General features: G+C 40.2%; 1 protein-coding gene across 1 annotated transcript in view; it reads left to right on the top strand.

The window, feature by feature from the left end:
• The window catches only part of ntrk3a (neurotrophic tyrosine kinase, receptor, type 3a), a 193,639-nt gene that overhangs the window by 90,748 nt on the left and 88,699 nt on the right, over positions 1-14,192 (top strand). The window contains exons 5-7 of the mRNA XM_068312056.1: positions 7,497-7,651; positions 8,407-8,549; positions 9,635-9,779. Of these exons, the coding sequence (XP_068168157.1) occupies positions 7,497-7,651; positions 8,407-8,549; positions 9,635-9,779 (443 nt within the window). The remainder of the gene's footprint in view (positions 1-7,496; positions 7,652-8,406; positions 8,550-9,634; positions 9,780-14,192) is intronic.

The raw sequence follows: 14,192 nt of genomic DNA, 5'->3' as shown, positions 1-14,192 counted from the left end.
CCAGCTCAATGAGTTTTTCAATATTGTCTGGCAAGTCACGGGTCAACAGTTCATCCTTAATCCCCTCTGACAGGCCGTCAAGAAAAACATCAAATAAGCTCTCTTCTCCCAACCACTGTTGGTGGCCAGGGTTCAAAACTCGATTGCATAGTCAGACACAGATCGGTTACCTTGCCTTAGACGAAGTAATCCCCTTCCCGCCTGATGACCGTGCCGAGACCGGTCGAAGATCCTCTTCATCTCCTCCTCCAACAGGGCTGACGTTTGGGTACACTGCAACCCAGCCTCCCACGCTGCAGTCGCCCACTGCTTGGCCTTGCCGGTGGGTGATAATATGCAGTTGCTGCATTACAGCTAGCAACTGTTGTTGTTGCTGCTCCAGAGTGGTCTTCTGTTGCTCCACCGTAGCCAGGAGCTGTGGGTCTCTCACTGGTTCCATTTTGGTCACAGCGTACTGTTACGGTTGCACAAGGAACCAGGAGTGAGAGTTCAAAAGTCAAAATCCAAATCCTTTAATCAGTCCAAATTCAAAAGCCAGGAAAAACTCAGAGCTTACAATACCAGTGGAATATCCAAAAATCGTTGTGGAACGGGCAAGAGGTCAAAACCGAAACAAGAACAGACAAGGCAAGGCTAAACTCGGGGTCGTACAGAAGGTGGTCAAGTAAAACAGTAAACAATTGGCATACACGATACTCTACTACAAGGGATGACTGAAAAACTCTGTGACAGCACTGAACAGAAAAGTCACGCCTTAAATAGGCAGGCCAGGGTGTTAAATTGCCCTCAGGTGAAACAAATGACAAATTAATTAACTATGGGGAGAACTAAACACGAATTGGCTAAACTCCAAACGAAACAATCAGGAAAAACAAACCAGGTGCAACAAATCACTAAATATGTCAGAACAGAAAAGTACAAGAACTGAACCCATAAAATAACATACAAAAGCAAGACAGACACAGACCATCACAAGTGTGTTTTGGACAATAAGTTCTGTATATTCCATATTTATCAATAACTTATAACTGTATATATTTTCACTGTACATATTGTATATCTTGTTTATAGTAGAATATATCTTCCTCCTATTTAATGTAAACCTATTCCTTATAATTCTTAGTTTTATCTTTCTTCTGTCTTATTTGTATGTCTTGAATGCTGCTACAAATTGTGAAATTCAGTTTGTGATCATTAAAGTATACCTACCTACCTACCTACCTACCTACCTACTTACCTAAACCTACTGTAAGTACTTACCTACAGCATCTAACTACCTACCTACATTTACTAGAGTAGCTTTTCAAACCACAAATCTAATATTCAAAGTCACTTTACCTCAATCATAGCATCAACTCTGTGATGCTATTATATTTGATTGCTAATGAACTTAGTCACATTACTAGAAATCAGAGCTGTTCCATCAAATATGGGATGAAAACATTCTCTCCAAATAAAACAATAGAAAGTCCATCAATTATTTACAAAACCTAAATTGTTTTATGGACACTGCCTGACAGCCAATGGCTGAACTATGGAATGCAGCTAAATATGTTGTTCTGCTTCAGTGTTGACAGGGGTCCAGGGAAAATTTTTAAGTCTGTCATATCTCACACACAAAGGCGAGTTGACTGTTCGGCAGGTTACTGTTAGTGTGATACCTGACCTCATCTCTGCCAGTTAATGTGCCAGTCATGGCCGAGGTTTTAATGTATTTTAATGATAAGCAGTGATGCAGGTGCAGAAAAATTTTATCGCAAAGTGCACTTTTATTTGAATGTTCAATGCACAAGACAAAAATAACAATTTCAGTGGTGTAAAACCTGCAATTGGGCCCTGGCATCACATTGGGAATATATCCCACCTGGAGAGGCGAACATGTGACACGTACCTTCAGATAAGCAGCTTAATAATCATGGTCCTCTCATCTTCAAGAAGATGACTGAAAAAACGAGATCTGTTGTTGGTTAGCATCCTAAATGATATCTTTTTATCTAAAATGGTTGATCGGATCATCAGGGTATGGATCAATACTTCCAGAAGTAATGGATTTTTGATTTTTGAGGTTCCTGAGTAGAAGAAAATAGGTTTGTATAAATTAATATATCAAATGAGTCTCAACGAGGAGTGCCTTATCAATGATTGCAGCACGGTTTCTCTGACAGTTTGACGTTGACGCAAAGTGTGTATGTGGTTTTACTGATGCTGATTTCAGGTCCCAACAGAGCAGAATACATCCTAACAGAGAGTGCACTCATAGACATGATGCCAGTGTTATTTCAATTTTCTTGCTTATTGGGGAGAGATCTTAGCTTTTAATAAAACCCTTTTTCTTTTTGATTTGGCACTCTGTGCTTTTTCAGCTGACCAATCTAGTTTGTTATTTATCAAATTTTTGACTATAATAATCCACATATTGATCTCGAGGAATAAAAATGAGAGGTGTGTGTGTGGGCACGTGAGTGTGTGTGCAATCAGCCTGGGACTCTGATAGACAAAGGTTCATTACTTTTGCCTCTCCCTTTGGCAAACACAGTAACACACTAGATAGCTTGCATTCATCACAGCCTGTCTGCTACAGGGTGGTACAGAGCTACTCGATCTGGACTCATCTCTCTCTCTCTCTCTCTCTCTCTCTCTCTCTCTCATGTTTGAGTGAATCTCTCTTAGATGTTGTTAACGTTAGCTATCTTGTTATACTAACTTCATGAATAAATGTGATTTTAAAAATCAAAATCTCTCTCTCTCTCTTTCTCTCTGTCTCTCCAGTTTTGAATCTAAATATATCGGAAAACTATGTTCTGTTCTCAGAGGGAAACTGTTTTTCACTGCTTCCTAGACTGTCAGAGACTCGACAATCTATTCATCTTTTATGAGGGAATCTTTCTCTCATTTGGTCTTGTTTTTGACAAACAGATATACATTATAAGTTTGAAACAAGAATCAGAATCGATTTTAACTATTTCAGAGCTATGAATGATTTTAACAAAGGTTAAACAGGACACTGGTGACAACACAAAGATTAAACAGTCGCCAGCCACCAACCCGAAGCCACAGAATAACACGTAGGACATGGATAACAGCACAAAAGATGGACAGAGTGATTTGTTGAAGGCTGAGGGGGCCAGGGTGACAACTGCCAGGACAGTAGTCTCAGCTGGAGAAGGAGGAAGAAGAAGATAGTGCGATAGATGAGGAATTATGAAAGATAGTTCCTAAAGGAAAAAACACTGACACAAAAATGAATAAAGCGAAGAAGGTTGCAAAAAAAACATCTGAGACACCTACTGATACAAGTAGCTCTCAGAACAAAATGACAATAGTTTGAAAGAAGCCATAACAAAAAATATAATCCTCAAAAGATTTTTTAAAAAAATCCTGCAAGATACAAAAAGGTTCAAGGGTCAACGCAGAAAATTACTCTCCTGACCTCAACTTGTTTATGCGTAGCATTTGTTTTTATATTAAAAAATCATAAGGAAGTGACAAACCAGTTTTTACGGGCAGAGACTTTTACATTGAGGAAACTAAAGACAAAAGTAAAAAGCATGATTGTGAAGAACAACTAGTTTGTTTTTGAATTTTGTCTGTTTTTTGTTTTTTTTTACCTTTGTTTTAAGTACTGTGAATGTGAATGGAGCAGGGGACATGGAAACAAGAGCCTCTGTCTTTGGTTTGATAAATGTCAAAAAATTAGATGTTAGACAGTCCAAAGAATTACTGTTAGAAAATTTAAAGCATTGTGACAGAAAATGCAACCCTTATTAAAAAAAACAACAACAATGTAATGAATTTAAGAAAACTGAAGTGAACGCATTTTTCAGATTATTTTGGATTGGTTAAATTAAATATACAGTAATACCTTGTGCATTCAACACGAACAAGTGTGGCTTCACTACATCGCTGATTTTTGGTAGGTAGTCTCGTGATACCGTACGCACATTCTATTGTCTGACGGCATCCGGAAGTGTGCTGCGTTCTGTGAGTCTTGGGGCGTTTCTATGAGACACAAAATTGCTTTAAGCAGTCTATAAGTGTGTGGGAAAAGGTAATACAGATAGAAGGTGGTTTAATATCAGTATGGGGATGGTTTATAAACGTTTCGTTTTTGCAGGTGGTTCCTGGAATGCATTAACCGCGAGTAACGAAGGCTTTCATTAGTTTGTACAAAAAACATCTCAAATTTTCAAACTTATTATAGAAAACAAGAAATTATCACTGAATTAGATTATTACAAGAAATTGTGAAAAAAATATGAGTTTCTAAAGTGACTGAACATGACACTTAAAAAAATATATTAGTAGAGGAATCCGCATATCCTGTAACAAGATAGCGAACCCCACATTGTTCCCAGTGTCTGTTCCACTGTTGTGTGAGTGATGGTGTGTATGGATTTAGTGCTTCACAGTTAAAGTCCATTTACTTTGCTCAAGCTTAGAGTTAAGATTTCAAGGATGGTATCAATACTTATTTATAACTCAACTTCTTTCCAAGTATTCCCATTGTTAAAACCATAATCATTTGATCGCTTTTTACAAATCTCATTAAATCAATCTCCTGATTTGTTGAATTATCGTTATTATTCCTTAACACTGAAAATGTGCCAAAGTTATTAAAAAACATCGTAAAATCCAAAGGACTAAAGAAACACCAGTAAAAAAAAGTAAGTTTACATGGTCGTTAAATACATTGAAGAGATTTTGGGGGGGACATTAAATACATTATCATCATTCACATCATTTAATGCATTATTCTGTAGAATACAATTATTGTTGGTACTCTGAAGTACCAACAATAAAAATAATTTTTTTTTCTTCAAATTCAAGACATAATTTTATGTTTTACTGGTGAATTTAATGAATTGTGCATTAATGTCACCTTTTTCAAAGAACAAAACCAAGACAATGCATGAACTTACATGAAATGACCTACCTGCAAATCAGTGTGACTTCTGCTGTTGTTATTGGGAGACTAGTTCAGATATGCGTGGCTTCACCTTGGCAAGTGCTACTCTTATGTCATTTTCACAGCAAAGTCTGTTTCTTTTGTTTTCCATGCAGCTTAAGGAAGTGCTCCTTTATTTTTGCCAGTGTGAGACTAGAGTTGCTCAACTTGACATTGCAAATCATGCAGAACGCTGAATCCCATTATGTTCAGTTATACATCCATCCATCCATCCACTTCCGCTTATCCGGGGTTGGGTCGCGGGGGCAGCAGCTTAAGCAGGGAAGCCCAGACTTCCCTCTCCCTAGCCACTTCGTCCAGCTCCTCCAGGAGAATCCCAAGGCGTTCCCAGGCCAGCCTGGAGATATAGTCTCTCCAGCGTGTCCTGGGTCATCCCTGGGGCCTCCTGCCGGTAGGACGTGCCCGGAACACCTCACCAGGGAGGTGTCCAGGAGGCATCCTAACCAGATACCCAAGCCACCTCATCTGGCCCCTCTCGATGCGGAGGAGCAACGGCTCGACTCTGAGTCCCTCCCGGATGACCGAACTTCTTACCCTATCTCTAAGGGAGAGCCCGGATACCCACGGTCGAACGCCTTCTCCAAGTCCACAAAACACATGTAGACTGGTTGGGCGAACTCCCATGCCCCCTCAAGGACTCTGCGGAGGGTCTAGAGCTGGTCCACTGTTCCACGGCCAGGACGAAAACCACAAAAGTGGGTGCAGGCCCGGCCACCAGGCGTTCACCTTCGAGCCCCACCTTCAGGCCTGGCTCCAGAGGCACTGTCCCCGGTGGCCCGCATCCGGGCAAGGGAAAACGTGGTCCATTGTTTTTATTCATCATGAGGGGTCTGTGAGTCATTGTTATCCCCCGGTCTAGGGGAACCTTTGACATAACATGCTTGTGTGCTCCCCCCATCTTCTCACCACAAGAAAGGCCAACGACATCAGTAAGCCAAGTTCAAAAAAGGAGCAGTTTTTATTTGCCTCAGAGGGAGAACAGGTGCCAACATAACAAACAAAAAATATTCTAAATCAACCCTACCTTCCTAACAAAAGAAATGGGAAATAAATAACAATTTACTAACCTCTTTACCTAACTTAAAACAGGAGAAAAGGGTTAACAGAAAACGGCTTCTCCCTCCTACCAACTGCTCAAATTGTCTACCAATCATTTACACGTATTTACAAGTATAGGCTTAACAATTTTAACTATCTGATCGCTACTATATCACTACTGCAACAGTTTCAGCAAGCTGGCGTTTCCTGGTGATGGGAAGGCTGGAGAGGAGACAGAGTGCAGTCGGCGGGCTGTTCAAATAGGTCAGGGGACCCGCCCCCTGACCAATTGCGCGGCAGCAATCAGGCGAGCCAGCCAATGAGCGGACACCACCTGCTCCTAATTCCCTCATTCACAAAAAGAACACACACACAAACCCAAGGAGAGAGAGAACACTGCAGCACAACACATACATAACAGTACATGACCCGTAGGGTCATAACAGTCGTCCTTTGTCTGGTCCCTCACCTAGGTCCTGTCTGTCATGGGTGACCCTGCCAGGGGCACAAAGCCCCAGACAACTTAGCCACTAGGATCATTAGGACACACAAACCCCTCCACCACGATAAGGTGACGACTCAAGGAGGGGTTCAGTTATACAGTACATGTAAATTCACGTTGCACATATTCGTCCGACCACTTTCTTTTTTGCTTAACATAGTTACTATGAATTGAAATATTAAGAAATCAATCAGATGACATACCATCATGACAGGCATAAATCGACTACTGAGTGCGCAAAATCTCATGTAGCACAGGTAGGCTAATCGATGTAGCGTGATCACCTGCAGCCAGCAATGGCTAAGGGGGGTGTGTAATCACAAACTGACACGATGTGTCAAACGTACACAGTGATTCGTGTATGTTCGACAAAAACACCCGACACATCGTGTGACCAACTCACCGAACCCCTAGGGTTTGATCGAACCCAGGTTAAGAACCACTGCTCTAAACATTCTATGTATTATGTGTTTATATAGAAATACAGTTCACTTTATAGTAATACAATAACACACATCTGATACTCAGAAGTATTCTTTCTATATTTAAACCTGTGCTGTGTAGTAATGGCTGAGAAATGCTAAAATATATGTTAATGCCAAGGAGTATGTATGAATGCATGTATGTAAAAAATAGTGAAAAATCACTTATACAAGTTTAATGACATTTTAAGATGTTTTGTGGATATTTTAGACAGCCTCAAAACACCATCTATCTTCCATCCCCAGATCAGTCCAAATGTGACACAGAAAAATGCACAATAAAGCAGCTGGTGAAGCTGTTATGGACCACTGCTGCCCTGTGACCAAAGTTTGTCACAGCAATTTGATTGATATCAGACCATTTAAAAATGTATAACAAAGTGTGAATGAACTTGAAACAAATGCTGACTCATGCTTTGCTTCTGTTAAGATTGAAGGTGAAAGTGTAACAGACGAGAGCTAGCCCTTTGCTAACACTATTGATGTTTTCTCTGCTCTTTTTTCTCCAGTCAGTTGGAGGATGTTGTGTTTGACTGTGGCTGTGAGATCCGCTGGTTGCAGCTATGGCAACAGAGAGGAGAGGCGGGGCTAAGCAGCCAGCAATTATACTGTACCGATGGCTACAGGAAGATACTGCTGCAGGATATGAACATTAGCAATTGTGGTAAGTTTTAAGTGTTAAAATGAGCGTATGATGTAAACTCTTCAACATTAATAGTAAGAGAGTACAAATACTGATGATGATTTTTGCCTTAAGGATGTTTAGGTGGTATGCAATGAGCTATCATATTCATCCTTTGTCCGTATATAGGCTGACATACTGTACATGTACATAACATTTAGGTAATGTACATTAGAAGTACTGTACATTACCTACTCTATTATTATTATTTTAACATTTAAATATTCCAGGTTTTGTAGTTTCCATATAAATGAGATTTAAAGGTTATTGTCTGTTTTGAAATATATATCTGAAACTGCAAAATCCAGCAGTTCCACGCGAAAAATTATTTTGATAAAACTTTAACTCTGACTGTCTTACGTCTCAGACAATATAGGCAAAATTCTTGAATACCGATCCATTGTTTTAGAAAAATTCTTGGACGGCGTCAGAGGATATATTATATTCTGATATCTGTCTGTCTGTGTGTCCGTCCGTCTGTTCTTCCCTCCTTCTTTCCTTCTTTCCTTCCTTCTATCCATTTATCCATCCACCCACCCATCCATCGAACCACCTATATATCCACCCACCCATCTGTCCATCTGTCCATCCCTCCCTCCCTCCCTCCCTCCATCCATCCATCCATCCATCCATCCATCCATCCATCCATCCATCCATCCATCCATCCATCCATCCATCCATCCATCCATCCATCCATCCATCCATCCATCCATCCATCCATCCATCCATCCTGTCAGACTTCCCTGACATCAGGGTAAGCCACAGCAACCTCACAGTGATTGAGGGGGATGGAGTTACAGCAATTTGTAACGGCTCTGGATCCCCGTTACCTGAGGTGGACTGGCTGGTCAATATCCTACACTCTATCAGTGCACAAGAGGTAAGAAGGATACAAACACACACTTACACCCTCTACCATATCGAGGAAAATACGTAGCATATGGGAGTGTCATGTTTATTATGCAATAGCAAGCTGCTAGCTGTTAGATCAGAGATAACCAATGTGTGTTTTTTGTTGTGCAGCAGTCTGGATGACAGAATGTATACCCTAATATGTTTAAACTGGCATCATCTGCGTGGGAGCTGTCTGGTTTCTCATACTTCCGCATGCAACATGCAACTTGCTGTGAATTGGTTACTCTAGATTGTCCATAGGCGTGGATTTATTTTCTCTCTATGTCACCCTGTTGATGAGCTGGCGACTCGTCCAGGGTTCCTCTCGCCCATAGTGAGCTGGGATAGCGTAACACGCGCACGATATTGAGTGGTTGATGAGTGGCTGAATACTAGATGATTATGTTTGTCTCTTTTTCAAGAAGATGAAGTTGGGCATTAGTGGTGGTTTTGCAATGAATATCCTTGTTTTTAAAAAAAAATTGTTTCACTTCAATGTGTTTTAGTCCTTACATATTAGACCTATGTATTCAATTTCACTTTTGTACTGTGATTGTATTTTTCTCTCATTTGATCATTTTTAGCAGCTGTTTTTTAGCAGCAGTTTCATATCTGACATCTTTTCGAACAGATCTGTTGCATGACTGAACATTTCGATCAAACCTGTTGAGATTTTTTTTCCAGGTTGTTGCTGTTCTACTCCATATTTAATCTTTTCATCGATGCTCACATTTTTAGTGATTTCATATTAATGCACCTTAATCAGGATTAAAGACAACAGATGCAATGCAAAGCAGACCCCTTTCACATAGTACAATGAAAGAATTATTAAAACATCAAGAAGGTTCAGTGTGATCGATTTGTCGTTGTACAACAACGTAAAAATGAGCAATATCTTCATTTCAGGGTTTAAGTTTCCTCGTATTCTACCAATGTTTTCAGCAGAATGACATTAGCATCACTGGGTAGAAATCTAGCTCCTTTCTTTTTGAACCTCCCACTTATACCTACATGTTTACTGTTCAGCCATCTTTCCCTCATGCCTGTTCTTCTATCATGTTCTCCATCTAGGCCAGAGTCTACGACAACAACACGATACATTCCATCAATATCACTTTAGTTAATGTGAGTAGAGATGACAACAACTTCCTCCTTACCTGCACTGCCACCAACGTTGTGGGCATGACCAACGCCTCAGTGCAGCTGACTGTTCACTGTGAGTATACAAGCACACACATATTAAACACAATAGACGCTGTCTTCCACCCAGAAAAGCGTAATTGGTAGCTTATGATTAACACAGCTGTCCTCCACACAGATCTGTGTGCCCATTGTCAATTTTGTCTTGAAATGAAGTTGTTAGTGTAATCATAAATACAGTGAATTAATTAGTAAATCGCCAATTCTACTGTTTTATTCAGACGCCAACAATAACTGGTCAATTGTACAGTTAATATTTCTAAAGTCCTCCCACAGTCACTATTGCCCACATGCATCAACGGGTTTGTTTGGCCTCCAAAACTCACTGACACCATCAAAACATCTGTTTGTGTTTAGTATTAGTCAGTCAGTCCACCAGCAGGTGGTGGACTGACTGCCAAAAGACTTCATGAATGGTAACTGCGGTGTTTGAATGTAACTTCAGTTTAGACTCATGCATGTTAGAAATTAAAAAATATGTAGTTCAATGTTTGTGGTTGGTGCATAAAAGAACATTAATTGATGTTAGCTCTGACTGATGTTAGCTCTGACTGTTTTGGCAGATAATGCTGCTGTGGGTCATGTATAAAGACAGAGGCATGTGTGTTTTATTTAATGTTTTTGCTGCCGGGCATCACTGCATGTAATTAATATTTACTGACATTATTCCACCCACCAGCATCTTATCACCCATAAATGATATATTTTTCTTTTATAAACTGTTATGATCCACAGACATTGCTAAGCCTATTACATGCAAAGGGATGTGCAGCAGCTCGTCTTCTCTTCCTCTTGAGTTAACTATCAATGCATTGGTAATAAACAGCCAATAGACCTGTTGATGGAACAGAAGTATTGGTCAGAAGTCATTAATATGTGCATAGTGAAGATTAGTGCATCGGGGCGGCAGTGGCTCAGTGGTAAAGCGGGCGGTAGAGCGGGTCGTCCTATGATTTAAGATCGGCGGTTCGATTCCCGCTCCCGCCCCCCCAAAAAATACCAGGAGGTGAGCTGACAGTGGGAGGTGTCAGCTCACCTCCGGAGCACTGCCGAGGCACCCTTGAGCAAGGTGCCGTCCCCTTTACAAATTGCTCATTTGAGGCGCACCAAGAAGGAGCTGCCTGCCACTCTACCTCCCCTGCATGCCTACAGGCCCCCTTGTGTGTGTGTGTGTGATACAGGGGCCTGTACTCACTAATATATATGTATGCATGTTCGAATCAGTAGCTAGAGTGTGCGTTCTTAATTTCCCGTCGAGGATCAAACCAGTATATAAAATTAAAAAAAAAATTAAATTAACTTTCACTCTGCAAGGTGGCCAAGGTTGCTGCCAAGTAAATCTAAAAAGTGATACAAACAAGAACAGACACATGAAACAGAAATGAACATTAAAACATTAAGACAGTAAAATGTTAAAACAGTCAAATAGAGTAACAGCTAATTTGAGGTAAAATATTGGTATTCCTCTTTTAGCACGTTCTCTGTGAATCTCTTAAGTCATTAAAGCGGGTGAGTGTTTTTATCCTTAGAAACTTTTGAAGGATATTCCCTAAAACAATGTTTTACCCAGATCTATCAAGAACCACAGGACATTCAGAAGCAAGCACTTGGAGACTCATAGATTGTATGGACAAGAGTGATAGACTGATGTGTTCAGGAAGCATACCTAGCAAAGCTTTTTTAAACAAACAAATACTAGTGTTGCCTACGAATGCTCAGTGATGTGTAACCAACCAAATCATAACGAATGCATAAAGATTTTGCCATTGAAGTAAAAGTTTCACTTTGAGTTCCCTTATTAAATTACAAATATGTACATTTAATGAAAGCTTTTCATCAATCCGTATTCCTAAATATTGGTAGGACACCCAATTAAAATTCAGTCAAGACGTAAAACATTTTTAAATTGTCAAAACTTTGTAAGCGAGCCTTAGATACAATCATGAACCTTGTTTTAGGGGCATTCATTTAGAGTGTTTTGCAACACGTGAAATGAAGTCTGAAGGTCTTCAATTGCTTGTGCTGCAGATGGGACGGATCAATAGATGATTGTACCATCTGCATATAAATGTAATTTAGCTTCAATGTCTGAGCTTGCATGATTAACAAAAACGGAGAAAAAATGGTAGCCAAAATGCAACCTTGGAGAAAGCGTTTAGTTCTCCAGAAAGTCTGAAGTGTGGGCCTGTGATTGGACAGACGGAGTCTTTCAAGTAATTTTTAAACCATTTCAGAGCCGTGGAACCAATGCAAGCACACCTGAGTTTGTCTACAAGTTGGTCATGATCAACAGAATCAAATGCATTAGAGAGATCTGCAAATGATGCAATTTGTGTGCAATTTCCTCCGGGATTAATAAAGTATCTGTCTGTCTGTCTGTCTTGTCTGTCTCGTGTGTCTGTCTGTCGCGTCACAATGCTGCTTTCTGATCATTAGTCACAGCCATAGCAGCAGTGATGGTACTCTGACCACTTTGAAAGCCAGGCTGGGACTCACATAAGATGTTATCACAGAAAAAGTGTTTCAACTGTGAATTGACCTCAGATTCAAGGATTTTCACTAGAACTGACATTTTGGATATTGGACGATTGTTTTTTTTTTATGTCAGAGGGGTCTGTATTTATGTAAAGGAAGAACATATGCACCTTTCCAAATTGAAGTTATTCTGTTAGCTTGAAGGCATAAGTTCAAAAATATATGATATCACCTCGGCAATAATGTCTGTAGCTATCCTTAAGGGATAGGGGTCCAGGTTTTCTGGACCTGCAGGTTAATTAATACTTTTTTAGAGTTTTGTGAACTTGGGTGACTGAGATTGGTTCAAAATTGAACAGATCTTAGCTTGTACCAGCTGTAATGGAAGAAGACCATGGGTCACAGGAGATTTCATGTGAGCTTACAGGCACGGCACATGCACTGATAAAGTGTTTATTAAACTGATTTACAATAGCAGCTTTGTCTTGAAATTTAACTGAGTCAACCAGAATGTTGTCAAGAAGTTTAGAAACTGTTATCAGTTGACAAAGATTTGATTACTTTCCAGAATTTCAGTGGATTATTTAAGTGTTCTCTCATTCATTTCTCTTATCTACTATACTGTAAATACAGATTTAGATTTCTGAATCATTGAGGTGCACCTGTTTCTCAAAGTTCTGAATTTAATCCAGTTGGCACATGATTTTGATAACTAGTTTGTGCTCAGTAATCATTTCTTAAATGTATTAGGGAACAGGCTTATTAGAGATGGCTAGAAAATTTGAGTGAAAGTGCTTCCATGCCCACTCAACCTGTAGTGTGACTCTGCTAAGATCACCTTTGTACCAATCATTTAGAAAGGCTTGTACTTCTCATTCATCTTCAATACCTGCTTCTTCCACTGTCACTGCTGGAGCCTATCACAGTGGACTTGGGGCATGAGGCAGGATACACTCTGGGCATGATGCCAGTCCACTTCGGACCCACATATAGAACAGAAAACATTCACACACACATTCATACTTACAACAATTTGATACCAGACAATTCACCTGAAGCGCATGGTTTTGGAGGTGGGAGGAAACCCGCGCAGACACAGGGAGAACATACAAACTCCACAAAGGGTGGGAATCGAACCGGGAGCCACGTTGGTGTGTGGTGACAGTGCTACCCACTGCGCCACCGTGCCGCCAGGCTTGTACTTTTTGCAAGTTGTTAGCTTATACGTTTTTTAAATTCCCGTTTAAAGACAAAATCACTTGGGGATTTTTGCATTTCTTAAACAGGTATTTTTGAGGTCATTTGTTATAATTACAGTATTTTCCGCACTATAAGGCGCACCTAAAAGTCTTTAATTTTCTCAAAAACCAACAGTGCACCTTATAATCCAGTGGGCCTTATTTGTGAAAAAAGTTTTGAAATAGGCCTTTCATTGAAGGTGCACCTTATAATCAGATACACCTTATAATCCAGCGGGCCTTTTATATGAAAAAGGTTAAAAATAGGACATTCATTGACGGTACGCCTTATAGTCCAGTGCACCTTATAGCCGAAAATACTGTAAGTCAAGCGTGGTAGTTATACTTATGTACTTCATCCAAAGCAGCCTCCCTATTTCTGGTGTGACTGTCATCTGAGATTTCCTCACTTATCCAAACTGTCCTCTTCCGCTCCTTGTCAGCTTTCCCACGGAAGACTTTGAAGTCCCACAGAATGAAAAATGGTAGACTTCTGTTTTTTGTGACCAGCATGACGGATGCTTGTTAGTGGAGCAGCGACTTTCATAAGCCTTTTCTTCAAATCCTCCTCAATTTACTTTTTCAAAAATGGCGTAATAGTACACAGTTAGCCAGAATGAGTAATGCTGGCAGAGATGCAGAAGAGAAAAAAGTCCACTGATAGGAAAAACACCCCCCCCCCCCCAAAGAAGCTAATGTCAACTAGACTAGCCCGC

This window comes from Antennarius striatus, chromosome 4 (assembly GCF_040054535.1).
Source record: "Antennarius striatus isolate MH-2024 chromosome 4, ASM4005453v1, whole genome shotgun sequence".
NCBI lineage: Eukaryota > Metazoa > Chordata > Actinopteri > Lophiiformes > Antennariidae > Antennarius > Antennarius striatus.
The sequence above is the reverse complement of the archived record's forward strand: the minus strand, read 5'-3'. Positions and strand labels throughout refer to the sequence as shown.